This window comes from Podarcis raffonei, chromosome 14 (genome assembly GCF_027172205.1).
Source record: "Podarcis raffonei isolate rPodRaf1 chromosome 14, rPodRaf1.pri, whole genome shotgun sequence".
Classification (NCBI taxonomy): Eukaryota; Metazoa; Chordata; class Lepidosauria; order Squamata; family Lacertidae; genus Podarcis; species Podarcis raffonei.
The window spans coordinates 37,423,795-37,440,330 of NC_070615.1; the positions used below are offsets into that span (position 1 = coordinate 37,423,795).

At 44.6% G+C, this 16,536-nt stretch overlaps 1 protein-coding gene across 21 annotated transcripts in view; it reads left to right on the forward strand.

The window, feature by feature from the left end:
* MAPK8IP3 (mitogen-activated protein kinase 8 interacting protein 3) overlaps window positions 1-16,536 on the forward strand; it is a 71,011-nt gene that overhangs the window by 45,680 nt on the left and 8,795 nt on the right. For 13 of the 21 annotated variants that reach the window (XM_053366061.1, XM_053366064.1, XM_053366067.1 and 10 more), the window contains 13 exons: window positions 1,205-1,375; window positions 2,363-2,522; window positions 3,085-3,180; window positions 4,140-4,301; window positions 5,383-5,548; window positions 6,924-7,109; window positions 8,531-8,717; window positions 9,475-9,597; window positions 10,649-10,729; window positions 14,436-14,503; window positions 15,356-15,504; window positions 16,073-16,244; window positions 16,380-16,493. In XM_053366061.1, the coding sequence (XP_053222036.1) occupies window positions 1,205-1,375; window positions 2,363-2,522; window positions 3,085-3,180; window positions 4,140-4,301; window positions 5,383-5,548; window positions 6,924-7,109; window positions 8,531-8,717; window positions 9,475-9,597; window positions 10,649-10,729; window positions 14,436-14,503; window positions 15,356-15,504; window positions 16,073-16,244; window positions 16,380-16,493 (1,835 nt within the window). The remainder of the gene's footprint in view (window positions 1-1,204; window positions 1,376-2,362; window positions 2,523-3,084; window positions 3,181-4,139; window positions 4,302-5,382; window positions 5,549-6,923; window positions 7,110-8,530; window positions 8,718-9,474; window positions 9,598-10,648; window positions 10,730-14,435; window positions 14,504-15,355; window positions 15,505-16,072; window positions 16,245-16,379; window positions 16,494-16,536) is intronic. The other 8 variants (XM_053366066.1, XM_053366068.1, XM_053366070.1 and 5 more) reach the window with 1 other exon arrangement.

The window sequence follows — 16,536 nt, forward strand, 5'->3', positions numbered from 1 at the left end:
GATAGCCTGTGCTGCCTCTTGACATTCTTTATGTTTAAACCTTGCACATTCCATCAGATGAGGGTGTGTGAAGACAACTTCAACAGTTGGGTAGTTGCTGGGGCTCCAGAGTTTCCAAAAAGCACATCACCGAACCATCCTTCTCTGTCCTCTGTAGCTGCAAACTCTCATTTTAAATTTCCCATTGTGCCACAGAGCACCGATGTGTTGAGTGCTGCATAGCATTATGGGAAGTTTAAAAAGATGGCTTCCAAGGTGCTAACTGATCATGCCAGGTAAAGAAGGGGCCTCCAAGGTGGTACTTTGCCAAGACCCCTCTCAATCAAAGGGAATAAATAAAATATTAAAGATGAGCTGTTGTGGCAGCGTGCTGCTTCACATCCTCCAGCAACCCTGGGATTAGATGGATGGGGTCTTCAAATTCAGAAGATGTGGCTTTCGGATAGGGTTGAACTCTGGTCCGCTATATATTGCTTAAATATAATTCTTGACCATTGTCCACACTGGTTGGGGCTGATGGGTATTGACATCCAACAGCATCAGGAGTGCCACAGTTTCCCCACCTGCTCATTTTCTGACTCATGCATGCAAACAGCAGATGAAGTGCCAAATTTATTCTTGCACAAGATGCTCTCCCATTAAAACCCAAACATAGTGCAACTCCTTGCCTCATCCCATGTCAGGAAGTTCTCTAATGTTTAGTTGGAGCAACTTTCCAGTAGCTTCCATATAGGATTCTTTCTGTTTCTCATTTCTCCAATTTTAAATTCAGTTCTCCTCATTTTTGCTGCAATTTGCACTTTAAAAAAAATCCTCATGAATACGCATCAGCATTTTAGTGCGCATTTCTCCTAATAAATATATATTTTTGGATACAGTTTTGATTAATAAGCACATTTTTGCAAGCAGTTTTTCTTAAGACTAGCATTTTGTATGTCATCTTCACTAATAGATAACATATATTTTTATGCATTTTTTGCACATTGGTTGGAGAATGCGCTGCAAAATTCCAAGAAGTGTGAATTTTCAAAGGGTTGCTGTGTTTTGATTTGTGTCTGAGAAGTGTGAATTAGGTAGTTTCTCATTAAAATGCACACAAATAATCCCCCCCCCATTCATACTCCTGTACCTCTTTTCTTCTTCTTTGGGATTAACAATACAAAACTCATAATTTAACACCCTTGGCTTCCTTCTTTCTCCCCAGCTTCAGCCGCCTGTTCAGCTCCTCCTCCAGTCCTCCACCTGCCAAGAGGAGTTACCCATCAGTGAACATCCATTACAAATCTCCCACGGCAGCTGGGTTCAGCCAGCGCCGTAGCCACACTATGTGCCAGATCTCTGCTGGGAGTCGCACCCTTGAGTTCTTCCCGGATGAGTGAGTTCATCGACCACTTTGGCTAAAGTTCCTGCTGTGGCTTGTCCTAGTTGCTTGGCGGAAACCCAGAAAGTATAGCTTCAAAGCATGTGCTGACCAGATTTTGACAAGGCTGGACATAGTCAGTGGCTGCTTGGAATTCAGCGTCCTGCAAATCTCCTTTTCGTTACTTTATAATCATCAAAATATTTCAGGGAAAACTTAGGAATGAACAAGTTAGTGAAGCACATCAAAGTAAAGAGGGGTACACGTTTTGTGTGTTAATATTTATTCAAATATTTGCCCTGAAAAACGCAACATACTTGTCAAAGAAGAGAGGAAGGCATGCATAAACTGGGCATATCTATATATTGTCTCCAATGTTATTTTTACTCAGAGTAAACCCTTGAAAATAATAGCCCTGAGTTAGTCATGTTAATTCGTTTCAATGGATCTCTGAGTAGAACTAAATAGCACATCACAACCCTGATAGTAAAAAGGGGCTGTCTTTGATTCCCACAGAACCAAAGTTTTGACGAATGCTTTTCGGATGGATGCCTCATGCCTCAGTGGATTTTTTGCACCCAGTGTTGCTCATGAATTCTAAGACCCACCCCCAATCAGTTTAGTCTGGGAATCAATAATTAAAATCAGTGCAGTTCAGAAAGGTTCATTCCACCTTCTTGATTCAAAATGGTGTCCAAGTGTATCCAAACCTAGAAAAAAGAAACCCAGCGTCTTGGTTTCAGAATCTACTGTGCAAAAATTGGCCATGCTACCTGAAGAGGTGTCCAAATGCTTAGAGAACAGATTTTTTTTAAAAACTTTCTAAAATATATAGAAGGAGATCTCCTTGGTTGACTGCCATAGCTTTCCCCCCTGCTTTGTGTGTATTATTGACTGAGCTTCAACCACTCTCTCTCTTTTTCCTCTCACTCCATGAATCTCTGTCTTTCTGCTGCCACGGCAATGCTTCCTTGACCCTCTGCCTCTCATTTCTAACCATAGATTGAGAAGTAACACTGTTGCGTCTCTCCTCAGTGACTGTACGTCATCCGCACGTCGCGAGCAGAAGCGCGAACAGTACCGCCAAGTTCGGGAGCACGTGCGGAATGATGACGGTCGCTTGCAGGCCTGTGGCTGGAGCCTGCCCGCCAAATACAAGCAGGTAGGCCTCATTCACCGAAAGGCAAGAGAGGTGAAGCTCGGTTTACTGAATTTGTGGAAACGTTTTCCACAACAACTATAAAAGTCCTGGTGTTGATTTACAGCAAGAATAACATGCAGTCATTAAAATACGTATGCTGTAACATCATTGAGGCCGAGAGGGGGTACCCAATCGTCTGGGCAACCCAGGACCGCCATACACATTGCCCAGGCTTGCCTCCCAGGGAAGTCACTTCAGTGCTGCTAACTCAGTGGTTTGACTTCACCTCCAGAGGCGCACTCCATTGTCTCTTGAGACAGATGGATGCCAACAATTAACCTGTGGGCACTATCAAAATTGTCCATTAGCATATGAACTAGATAACTTTTTGGTTGCCACATGTGTGTTACATGTGTGCCACACGTGTGTGTGTGATTTCTCCTGGTTGGCCACTGAAAGGAACAGGTTGTTGGACAAAATGGCCCTTTGATGTGCTCTTCTTATGCTCTTACTCAGTTTGGCAGCTGGAAATCACATTTTGGTTGAGAGTTGAATCACGTCCTGTCCTTTCCGTCCCCAATAGCTGAGTCCCAATGGTGGCCAAGAGGACAACCGGATGAAAAATGTCCCAGTGCCTGTGTATTGCCGCCCACTAGTGGAAAAGGACCCTACCATGAAGGTAAGTGTTACATATGTGCAAAAGCTTCCCATTTCTTTTAGCAGATAGTTCTGTCGTTGCTGAACGTTGCGTCACAAGTTCAGGCATTCCTTCGTGTGAATAATCTACTTGTCGAACAGAAGTGACGAAGATGTCCCAACAGTTGACGCTCCCCTCCTGCCAAGCTTTTCAAGGCAAGGCAAGCTCACTCTTGGGGCTCTCTTGCCCTACAAGTCTGCTGTGTGCACACATGATGCACACTTCATCTGGGAGGAGGCGTCTGATTCCACCTGTGAAGGCAGTGCTTGTTTCCTGGCAACGAGTCTGTGTGCTGCCCCTTTGCCTCCAGCTCCACCGCCATCTCCTTCTCCACCCTCTTGCTGGCCAAAGTCCTCCCACCTCCCTGATGATGCTCTACATTCTGCCAGGGGCAGAGGAGAGCCAGAAGATCTGCTTCGCACTCTCTGACATCTAGAGTTCCAAGGGGAGGAGCTCTCCCCTCCATTCCCGGGTGCCAGCCTTACAGTACCCACCCTTTATCTGCTCCTTCTCTGTTTTCCTCCTCCCCTTCCTGATTTATCTGGGGTTGCCAAGCCATGCCAAATTCTGATGGAGCCCAGGAGCCTGCGATGGGAGCTTTTTACACAAATAATAGTAGCCCTGGTTTTGATAGATATATTCATGTTTCCTTTTCACGGGCATCTAGTATGTTTCCTGTGCTGGTTCACATTCCCAAGACTACTCTACCTTTGTTGTGGAGGCCCAGTGGCACAGAGGTCTCTAGAGCTGTACCCTCGCTTACAGCATTCCCTTAGGATGGATCATTTGGTTTGTGCTGAATTCTGATCTATTGCAGATCATATTTGAGAACGAAGACACTGCAAAGATGATCAAGACATGCCAAGTGGCTCACGTCTTTTTACCCCGCCCCATACAAAAAATATCTGCTCTTCTTCAAACTCCTTTCTTTGTCTTTTTAGTTGTGGTGTGCAGCTGGTGTCAACTTGACAGGCTGGAAGCCTGTGGAACCAGATACTGGAAATGGGCAGAAACCAGATCCAGGATGTGACCCTCTCACTTGCGACCGAGAAGCAGAAGGAGAAAGCACCAAGAGTAACCACACATCGCCAGAAAAGAAAAAGGTTGGGGAAGAGAGCTGTCCATTTCTCCCATTTTCCTTCTTATACATTTAAGTGTGACTTCCTGAGCTATTTTTCATAAGCTGGGTACACAGCAAAGCAACAATCACATAATGCACTCTAACATCAATTTGGCATTCACCATGCTTTTTTAATGAAGCATTTGTGGTTCTACAGGAGATAAAATTCTGGATTTAGTGGCTGGTACCTGGGCTGCCCTTAGATGAGAGAGGGGCTACTGTACATTTTGAACAAGATGCAAATACCAGCCATGGGGCAGGGGAGCTATTCTGATCAGGAGCACAGTGGGGGCAAAGGGTTAAATCCCTTTTTATAGCGGGGATCCCTCAGCAGTTATTTAGGTGTTTTGAATCCATAGAATTGCTAATAACATGAATAGCACAGTCCTAAAAATAACACAGAGGGAGGCGATTGTAAATCATCTCACCCCGCGACACTGGCAATCTTATACATCTGTGAGACCCTGTGAGCCTATAGAAGCCCAACAGGTATGGGGAATCTCAGGAACTGGGGCTCAGTGTGGCCCTCCAAGCTTCTTTCTCACACCAGCTACTCATGCTGCTTAACATTCCTTGAGTGTTTTTGCCCTTGAGCACCAGTACTGCCTTTTGCTTGCCTGGATGGAGAAACAGGTGTTTAGAAACAGCTCTACTGTACAAAGCTAGCACTTACATCCAGCGCTTCTTCTAGTTTTACCCCTGGCCCTGCCAACCCTGGCCCTCTGAAGGTTGCCCAGAAAAGGAATGCAGCCCTTGAGCTGAGAAAAGGTTCCCCACTCATACCCTAGAAATTCATTGTGAATGTGCTTTTGCACTCAGCGCCTCCCTGCCTCCCGCATTCCATGCCAGAGCAAGAGCCAGGTACCCAGACGAACTGTGAATGAAGCCCATTCCCCCTGTCCCTGGGGTGAACTTGCAAGGATAATTACCCTCAATCATCCTTGCTTTTTCTTTGCCAACGATCTCCCGCTGTCGTGGGAGCTGCCTCCATTAAGGCATACCGGAACCTTCCCACCCACCACATTCTCTCTCACCATCTCTCTCTGCATTTTGCTGTTCTGCAGGCCAGAGAGTTGCACGAGATGGATGCCACATCTAGCAGAGTGTGGATCCTCACGAGCACCTTGTCTACAAGCAAAGTTGTGATCATAGATGCCAACCAGCCAGGGACGGTGGTGGATCATTTCACTGTATGCAATGCTCACGTCCTTTGCATCTCCAGCATTCCAGGTAAGTGAATGACTCATCATATCAGTTCAGGTGCTGTTTCCAAAGCTGGCAAGCCCGCAGGGAAGGAGATCGCAACCTGGAATATGAAAGGGATCCTGCCAGTTCCACCCATAAGGCAGGTATTTTAAAAACCATAAGTCATGCACACTAGAAATGTGGTACTGTAGTGAATCAGGGCCTGTGTATTGGCCCTGGGGCTGGGCTCTCTCAGCCCTGCTCTCACTCACTCGTCCACATACGGAGAGATGTAAACAAACATATAACCTCTCTTGTAGGGGCAGAGGAGAAATTATGTTTGGTTAAGGGTTTTAATGTGAATCTACACTTTCTGAAACAGTATGTGGATCAAAACATAGCCTATCCTGAAGAAAAGAAACAGAAACATAGCTATCCTTTCAAATTTAAGCTCCTCTGAATTTTGTTATGCAGTTCTCTCCTGAAAAAAAATGTGTTTAAAAATTGTATATTAGAGGAAAGGGTGCATAAAAATTAATGAAAATAACATAGAAAGCACATGTTTTGCAAAGAGTATGAATATCAGTCAGAAGTGCATGCAGAATGTATATTAGGAGAAAATTGCACTGAAATGCTGCTTAGTTTTCATGAGTACTTTTTAAAGAAATGCACATTAAAAAAAATTACTGCAGAAATGTGAACTTAAGCTTGGAAAAGTTAGAATGAAAGAAAACAGAACTGATGAATTTCGCCTACTCCCCCCATGCGCAAATGCGTGCACACACACATGCACACAGAGCCTCTTCTCCCCCACAAAAAGCCAAACCTCCTTAAAACAACAACCATAATAGAAAAAAAATACTAGCAATACTTGCAGCTGTCAGGGTAAAGGCCAAGATAGACATGACATTAGGTGTATGTTTGCATTGAACATGTGCATTTTTAAAAATACAAATAGTTGCCGTGAAACAGGGCTGATAATAGGATTCATTTTATGAAACAAGGTGTTTCTTAACAGTTTTGCAGAAATGTATTATAGTGGGGCAAAATTCCACCCCACATCCCTTGTCAATGTATAAATAGCAGTCATGATTTTACTATTGCTTTGGAATATACCAGTCATCCACATTCATTCATTTAATTTCATTGCCTGATTGTTTCACATTAAAACATAATGAAGCAACATAACAATAATAATAAAAAAATTCAAGTCCAATGCAGATAACAGTCTGAGATTAAAAACCTTCACTTAAAAGACTTCATGGGAAAGGAAGATCTTTAGTAGGCAGAAGTATCCTTTTAGCATGAGCAAGGAGCATTATTGGAACTTGGCACAACTTGGCCTGGCATGTTGATAAGGCTGTTGGGCACAGACATTGTATGCAGTGACCCAGGAGGCTTTCCTTTCCCTTCTTTGCAGCGGCCTGTGACACTGACTATCCTCCTGGAGAAATCTTTCTGGAAGGGGACATAAATCCCGAAGAGTCCTCTGAAACCGACGGTGTCTTGGCAGGCATCACCCTGGTGGGCTGTGCGACCCGGTGCAATGTGCCCAGCAGCAATTGCTCGTCCCGCGGAGACACTCCAGTGCTGGATAAAGGACAGAGTATGTCTCAGGTCACCATATGAGTATGTCAGTGAAGGGTTGCTTCAGCCTTTTTTCTTTAAATGCACCCATTTTACAGGTTTCAATGAAAAGGCTTCAAATTCAGCTATATGGGGCAAACACAGAGCAGTCAAATGACCTCAACACGTAATGAAATATTTATGTCCACAAATGTCTTTCCCAGTGTAAATAATGGGAACATTTCCTGTTCATCAGGGAGGAAGGAAAAAAGTTGGGGGAAAGGAGAAAATAATGACGGGAAAGACAAAAGAAGGGGAGGAGCTGACAGGTGTGTGTGTGTGTGTGTGTGTGTGTGTGTGTGTGTGTGTGTGTAAAGCTTGAGTTTGACTGAAATCTTAAAACATGTTGCCACTACAGAGTAAGTACAGTGGTACCTCAGGTTACAGACGCTTCAGGTTACAGACTCCACTAACCCAGAAATAGTACCTCGGGTTAAGAACTTTGCTTCAGGATGAGAACAGAAATTGCACGGCGGTGGCGCGGCAGCAGTGGGAGGCCCCATTAGCTAAAGTGGTACCTCAGGTTAAGAACAGTTTCAGGTTAAGAACGGACCTCCAGAACGAATTAAGTTCTTAACCCGAGGTACCACTGTACTATTAAAAGATTAACTTCTGAGTAAACATCGCTGCCTTGAATAAGATTTCTTGTGAGTGCTGCTAAAAAGGCAGGTTATCTGAATTCAGCTGGGAAATGACAATAAATATTCTTTTCCTTCTGGAAAACCCCCTATGTTGAAATTATCATAGTTCTGTTCAGAAATATGCTCCTTCACAGGGTGTTAGCCACATCCACACCATATTGAAAGCACTCTTATACCACTTTAACAGTCACGGCTTTCCCCAAATAATCCTGGCGCCTGTGGTTTGTTAAGGATGCTGAGAGTTGTTCCCCCACATGTCTGCAATTCCCTGCACCCGTAACAAACTACAGCTTCCCGGATTCCTTGGGGGAAAGCCGTGACTTTTAAAGCTGTTTATGGTGAGGCATCAGAGGTCCTTATATTTGTGGTGGAAGGAAAGGGACGATGGAGTAGAGAAGGTATGACATCAACTCCAGCCAAGCCAAATCCCAGTAGGGAGAAGGTGCTGGCAGGCTTCATAGTGAGGGGTGAAGCCTCAGGATACACCTACCCATTGCCCCAACGAGGGACTACTGGGTTGTATTCAGCGGGGAAATAAAAGTGTGATGTGACACCCTGTCCTTAATAAAAACAGCTGTGGTTGCAGCTATATGTGGGAAGAAAGAGAAGGGCATGGATACAGGGTCTTTTGTGGGGGAGTTTCCCATGGAAGCCCAACAAGCAGTCAGCTGATACTTCAGCTGACTGTTCATCTGATGGACATAACCTGCTTTCTCTGCATCCCATCTCTTGCCTTTTCCTTCTGCTTTCCTGCCTTCAGATGAGGTGCCTGCCGTGAGCAACGGCAAGATCAACCAGTCCCAGTCCACCGAGGAAGCGACAGAAGCTACAGAGGTGCCAGAGAATGGGGTACACGAAATGGAGCCAGCCCAAGTCCGCCCGGGCCCCCTTACGGAGCATGTGTTTACAGACCCAACCCCAGTTCAAGTGCCTGTGAGGCAAAACAGGTAGGGGGAATGCTCCTTAAAGCCTGCTCTTCCTTGTCTTGAATGAGGAGGCCTATTAATTCAGGACAGACAAAAGAAAGTATTTAATTAAATAATTCACTCCTCCAAATACATAGCGATGGCCACCAACCTGGGTGGCTTTAAGAGGGAATTAGATGTATTCATATGGGATAAGGCTATCAATGGCTATTAGTCACAAAGGCTATGTTCTACCTCTAGTGTCTGAGGCAGGATACCTCTTAAGACCAGTTGTTGGGAGTTGCAGGAGGGGGACATGCTGTTGTACCCAGGTCCTGCTTGCAGCCTTCCCATAAGCCCATTATGAGAATAGGATCCTGGGACGAGGTGGGCCTTGGGCCTGTTCCAACAGGGCTCTTCTTACATTCCTATCAGTTTTATTGACAGCCCAAGAGAGGGGCCTGGAGAAATCATGTCAGTGCTGCTAATGCAGCAAAAACAACACGGGAGGCAGTAGTTGCAAGATATTAGTCTCTGCAGCCACAGCAGCAGCTGTGATTCTCCAGCCGTCTGACTTCACCTCCAGAGATGCTCTCTCTCCATTGGATTCCAGCAGTTTTTAAAACCATTTCCCACATAGCCTCCGAGGCAGCTAACAAACCGAATGAAAATGACACAAAACGGGGTGCAGAACCATGTTAAGAATCGGTTAACAAACTTGCCTCTAGCAAAAGTAATATTTTTCAGTTTATTGCCTAGCTCCAACCTGTAGTGTGTTTCCCCCCCACCCCCTCCACAGTGAAAACGGGCAGCCAAAGATGGAGTCGAGCACAGCAGCCCAGGAGCAAGAGGCAAATGGAAACGCGGCTGGCACTACCACAAGTGCTGCCCCTACCATGTGGCTGGGAGCACAGAATGGCTGGTATGTCTCTCTAGCCCACAGTGGTGGCTTGGCGAACCATTGATAACGTCGGTCTCTAGTCTCCAGGCAAGAAGCATTGAAAACAGCATAGTGCAAGGCAGAATGATGGAATAATGGGTTCAGAGCAAAAGCAAACGCCCCCCCCCCCAGATGAAAACGCTTCTTAGCACAGAGTTGGGGGACCTGTGTCGGTCTAGGTAAAGGTAAAGGGACCCCTGACCATTAGGTCCAGTCGTGGCCGACTCTGGGGTTGCGGCGCTCATCTCGCTTTATTGGCCGAGGGAGCTGGCGTACAGCTTGTGGGTCATGTGGCCAGCATGACTAAGCCGCTTCTGGCGAACCAGAACAGTGCACGGAAACACTGTTTACCTTCCCGCCGGAGCGGTACCTATTGATGTTGATATATTCCAACTCCCGTCAGAGCTAGCCAGCATGGGGGGGTTGATGAGAGTCTCAGTCCAATAACATCTGGAAGAAATTAGGTGTCCCGGCCAACCCCATATTAGAACTTGCAGGAGAATCTGCCAGTAATGTGACTTACTGTCAGGATCCAGCATGGGGCCGAGATGCCATTCTGCAAACAATCGGATGTTGGGGTCCTGGGGTGCAAAGCTGGCTGTCAGTCCAGGGGCCCCAGATGTGAGTAGTTTAGTCCCAGGCAAGTGGAGGCTGACTTCCAAAAGCAACAACCAGATCAGGTGGGCAGGAAGGCTAATTCAAGGCAGGCTGGGAGGTCAGATAGAGGAAGCGTGACATTGCACAGTCCAAGCAGTGAAGCACACTGCCCAGAACCGCTTTGAAGCAGAGGTTTCACAGGGCCTGGTAGAAGACGATTGGGCGGCTGATGAGCTGCTCAGTTAGGCTCCATTCCTGGCATCTCTAGGTAGGACTGGGGAAATCCCGTCTGAAATTGTGGATAGCTGCTGCCAGTCAGTGTAGACAACACTGGGCTAGATGGACCAATGAGTGACACAGTGTAAGGCTGCTTTATGGCCCAGTTTGGTGTGGGGCTCGGGGACTGTACTGCCTAACTAAACTACCTTTCCCCCAGGTTGTATGTGCACTCAGCAGTCTCAAACTGGAAGAAATGTCTACACTCAATCAAGCTGAAGGATTCAGTGCTGAGCCTGGTGTAAGTAGAGATGCTGAACTTGGTGTCTATGAATTGATACATAACCAACTATGGATATTCACATCTTTTAGAAAACTTGCTTGTCTGGTCAGTAGAGGGACTGTATCTCTATAGAAGAGCACCTGTGTCACATGGAGAAGGTCCAGATTCAGTCCTTGGCATCTCCTGCTTTAAAAAGTGCCTGGTGGTGGTGGGTTATGGGAAAATCCCTCTACCTAACACCTTGGAGAGCCATCACTAGTTCAGAGTGATAGCAGCACTCAGCTGGACAGACGATATAGGAAAGCAACTTTCTATATAAAGGGGAAAGGACCGCAGCTCAGTTGTAGAGTGCACGGTTCTTATGCAGAAGATTTCGGGCTCAGTTCCTTCCTGTTAAAAGGGAATCAGTTGATGTGAAATATCTCTTCCTGAGACCCTGCCAGTTAGAGGGGATGCTACTAGGCTAAATAGGCAAATCATCTGACCCTGGTAGAAAGCAATTTCCCATGTTCCATATTCCATATTTGCATTAGACATCATGGAATTTTAGAGTTGGGAGGCACTCCGAGGGTCATCTAGTCCAACCTCCTGCAATGCAGGAATTGTACCATGGAACTTCATTCTCCACCAAGATTCCCAAAATATTTAAATTATGTAAACCAAGGGCTGAAGAGTCATGTCACCCATCTCCCTGAAGAAACCAGAACCAGCACAAGAAATAGAAGATGCCATTCAAGGTATGGAGTTGGGCAAATCCCCAGGACCGGATGGACTGACTTCCAAATACTATAAAGTTCTGAAGGAAGGGTTGATACAACCTTTGAAGGAAGTCTGTAACGAGATTATGGAGGGGAAAAGGGCACCCGACACGTGGAGAGAGGCTTACATTACGCTTATACCAAAGACAGAGACTGAAAAGACCCAACTTAAAAACTATCGACCCATCTCGTTATTGAATGTGGATTACAAAATCTTTGCTGACATTTTAGCAAAGAGACTGAAAAGAGTTTTGATGGAGGAGATTCATGGGGACCAAGCAGGCTTTCTCCCGAAAAGGCATTTGTCGGATAATGTAAGGAATATAATTGACATTTTGGAAAAGTTGGAAGTGAATATAAACACTAAGGCTGTTTTGATATTTGTGGACGCCGAGAAAGCCTTCGACAACATTTCTTGGAGTTTTATGTTGAAGAACCTCCGGGGGATGGGGGTAGGCCAAGGGTTTGAGAATGGTATAGGTGCAATATATTCTGAACAGAAAGCAAAATTAATTGTAAATAATGTAGTTACAGAAGAGTTCAAGATTGAAAAAGGGACACGACAGGGGTGCCCTATCTCCCCATTACTTTTTATATCGGTCCTGGAGGTTTTGCTTAATATGATTAGGAGGGACCAGTTGGTTAAAGGGATTCAGGTCGGAGCTAAACATTACAAACTGAGAGCATTTGCAGATGACCTAGTACTTACATTGCAAGAGCCAGAAGCTAGTACGAAAAGAGTTTTGGAAATAATCCAAGAGTTTGGTCAACTGGCAGGATTCAAATTGAATAAGTTAAAGACAAAGGTATTGGAGAAAAACTTAACACAGGTTGAAAAAGAAAGGTTTCAGAATGAGACAGGGTTGACTGTGGTTAAAAAAGTGAAATATTTGGGTATAAATATGACAGCTAAGAATGTGAACTTATTTAAAGATAATTATGAAAAAACTTGGACAGAAGTGAAAAAAGATTTAGAGATTTGGTCAAATTTGAAGCTTTCCTTGTTAGGCCGAATTGCAGTTATAAAAATGAATGTATTGCCAAGAATGTTGTTTTTGTTTCAAGCGTTACAAATAATGGATAAAATGGACTGTTTCAAGAAGTGGCAGAAAGACATATCTAAATTTGTCTGGCAGGGCAAAAAGCCCAGAATTAAATTTAAGATTTTAACGGATTCAAAGGAAAGAGGGGGGTTCGCCCTGCCAGACTTTAAACTGTACTATGAAGCGGCAGCTTTCTGCTGGCTAAAAGATTGGCTGCTTCTTGAAAACACAGACATTTTGGATTTGGAAGGTTTTAACAATATTTTTGGGTGGCATGCATATTTGTGGTATGACAAGGTTAAAGCACATAAAAGTTTTAAAAACCATATTGTCAGAAAAGCACTATTAAATGTCTGGGTCAGATATAAAGATTTGCTGGAAAACAAAACCCCAAGGTGGTTGTCGCCAATGGAAGCTAAGGCAGTTAAAAAGTTAAATATGGAGCCGAAGTGGCCAAGATATTGGGAAATTTTGGAAAAGGAAGGGGATAAACTGAGACTGCAGAGTTTTGAGAAATTAAAAGACAAGGTGAGAGATTGGTTGCACTATCATCAAATAAATGAAGTGTTTAAATTGGACAGTAAAATTGGCTTCCAGGTGGAAAAATCAAAATTGGAGACTGAATTGTTAGAACCCAGTACTAAGAATTTGTCAAAAATGTATAATCTTCTGCTGAAATGGAATACACAAGATGAAACAGTTAAATCAGCTATGATTAAATGGGCTCAGGACATTGGTCATAATATTTTGTTTGCTGATTGGGAAAAGTTGTGGACCACCGGGATGAAGTTTACGGCATGTAATGCCTTAAGAGAGAATATTATGAAAATGATCTATAGGTGGTACATAACCCCAGTCAAGCTTGCAAAGATTTACCATTTGCCTGACAACAAATGTTGGAAATGTAAGGAAAAGGAAGGTACATTCTTTCACCTCTGGTGGACGTGCCCGAAGATTAAGGCATTCTGGGAAATGATCTATAATGAACTGAAAAAGGTATTTAAATATACTTTCCCCAAGAAACCAGAGGCCTTTCTCTTGGGTATTGTCGGCCAGGGGGTGTCAAAGATAGATACAACTTTCTTTATGTACGCCACAACAGCAGCTAGAATACTCATTGCGAAGTACTGGAAGACGCAAGATTTACCCACACTGGAAGAATGGCAGATGAAGGTGATAGACTACATGGGCTTGGCAGAAATGACGAGCAGAATCCGAAACCAGGGAAGAGAAGCAGCGCAAGAAGAATGGAAAAAGTTCAAGGACTATTTAAAGAAATATTATAAAATTAATGAAAGTTAGAATGATGTTGGATTGGAAAGCAAATGGTTACTATTAGCAATGGTTAAGACAAGGAGAATAAGGAAAATTAGTTCAAATTTTAATTAAAATAAGGGAAGATTTGCTGAGTAATTGATAAGAACTTGGAATACAGAAAAGGGAGGCACGAGGAAGTCGGGGAAGTAAGGTATAAGAAACTAAGATACGAAATGGTACATGTTTTTTGTTCTGTTTTTGTTTTTGTTTTTTTTGTTTGGTTATGTATTTGTTATATGTTTGTGCTGTTATAAAAATCTGTAATAAAAATTATTTAAAAAACAAAAAAAACAAAAAAAAACAAAAAAAAAAGAAACCAGAACCAGCAGAAATCCTGCTCATCCCCCAACCTGCAAACAGCACAATCTTCTGACAGTTCAAAAGGCCTTGCCAACGACCCTAAGGGGCTAGAAACTTTTCTTTTTTAAAAAACTTGGGAGCTTGGATCACCAGTACGTTGAATTCATTGCCTGTTTCCTGTGCTTGCATGGTGCGATCATACAATATTACTTAACTCACAGTTGTTCATGTTCCTGCACAGTGTTATTACGTGTCACTGCCTTGCTTTGAAACTAATCCTTCCCCATCCATCCCGTGTACATTCAGGCATGTGAAAGGACGTGTTCTAGTGGCCCTGGCTGATGGAACCCTAGCCATATTCCATCGAGGAGAAGGTAGGTCCAACATTGTGGGGAATGATACAGTTTTGCTGTAGAGCTGGGGAAAGGCCTTGCAGTCAGATTTGGGAAATCAGGACTGGTGGGATTCAAAGGGACAAGTTTTCTGTCCATGGAAGCTTTCCTCCTGGTTAGAGGAGTAGAGGGTTTATTTTGGGGGGGGAGGGATAGGATTTCATTTGGAACCACATGGGGTCAAAGTGTTAAAGCCCTTCCTCCTGCATACGACAGTTCTGATCCAGCTACCTATTGAGAGCAAACTTCCATAGAATCAAGAGAATTGCAGAGTCAGAAGGATGCAGGAATCACAGCTAAAGAATCCCTAACAGATGGCCAGCCAACCTCTGTTTCAAAAACCTCACATATAGTTTGACCCTGACTTATCTGCATATCCTAACTAACAGAACCTGGCAATCAAAAGAGACTTTAGTACATGCAGCAGAAGCTTGGGAAATCTCAGTTTTCCAATATACAAATATGAAACCATTATAGATTTGCTTCTCCCTGATCCAGCCCACGTGGGTGGAGGAGAGCAAGAGCACCCCTGCTTTGGTTATATTTCCTCCCCTGACCCTTGTTACTCAAGCAAGACTTGAACTGAAACAGGAAGCCCTCTTATACTCCTTCCTGTCCAAGAGCATCCAGTGGCCAGTGGTGGGCGGAGTCTGTCCAGGGTCTGAAAGTACTTCCCTGAGAAACTGCCCCCTGCAGTTCAGTGGCTCACCACACAGGGCAGCGGTCCACAGATCCCAGAAACACCTGATACATCAAGACCACTGAGAAGCAAACCAGTCCTCTCTACCCATCTTCTTCTTCTTCCTTCCTTCTTTCCTGTGCGTTTATCTCTAGACGGTCAGTGGGACCTCAGCAATTACCATCTCATGGACCTGGGTCACACACACCATTCTATCCGCTGCATGGCTGTGGTGTATGACCGAGTGTGGTGCGGCTACAAGAACAAAATCCACGTCATCCAGCCCAAAACGATGCAGATAGAGGTATGGCGAGGGTGTCTCTGAACGAAGGAACATGGCAGAGAATCTCGGAATGCTTTCTAACTTAAAGTACTGTTGGGATTGAAAGTGTTTATTGGCTCATTCATTAATGAAGGCTTTGGGTGGCTAATTCATGTGAGCCTGTTTTAATCAAAAAAGTGAAGACTTTTACTGGGGAAACTGCAATTTAAGGACACCATCTTTTATTGCTAAGATTCTCTCATTTGGGGTGAAGGAGGCATCCAACGGAATTGGGTAGTCGGGATTTGCCAACGTGGTAGTCACCTTACACCTGGAGACACCTCCAGGTGTAAGACACCTTCTCTGACCTCCCCAGCTGAAGGAAGCAGACATGGTTCCCCTCCTATTTTATCCTCACAGCAATCCTGTGAGGTAGGTTAGGAGGAGAGATATTAAACGACCAGATCCAACTGAGTTTTGGGGTCAGGGCACCGGACCCTCAGCCTGAGAAGAGGTGCCATTTCCTAAACAATGACTCTGGCGATTAAGTAAGAGGGCAACCATTGTGGAAACCCTGAGCATATTTCCCTTTTCTCCATGCCCTTTCCAGAAGTCCTTTGATGCCCACCCTCGCCGGGAGAGCCAGATCCGACAGCTGGCTTGGATTGGGGACGGTGTTTGGGTTTCCATCCGCCTGGATTCTACGCTGAGGCTGTACCACGCTCACACCCATCAGCATCTCCAGGATGTAGACATTGAGCCCTATGTCAGCAAAATGTTAGGTAAATGAAACAGTACGAGAGACAGCCCTTTGGAGCAGGGGGCCGGACTAGTGCTGTTTGAATGAATGAATATGATCTTGGCCTTTTCAGTGACCTACACTACCCTAACTAACTTTGTTTGTGCCTCTCATCCAGGCACCGGAAAGCTGGGTTTCTCATTTGTGCGGATTACAGCGTTACTCATTGCTGGCAACCGTCTGTGGGTAGGGACAGGCAACGGGGTTGTCATTTCCATCCCTTTGACAGAGAGTAAGTGGACTCCATTTTCATTTCTTCTGCTGTATGTGTTTTT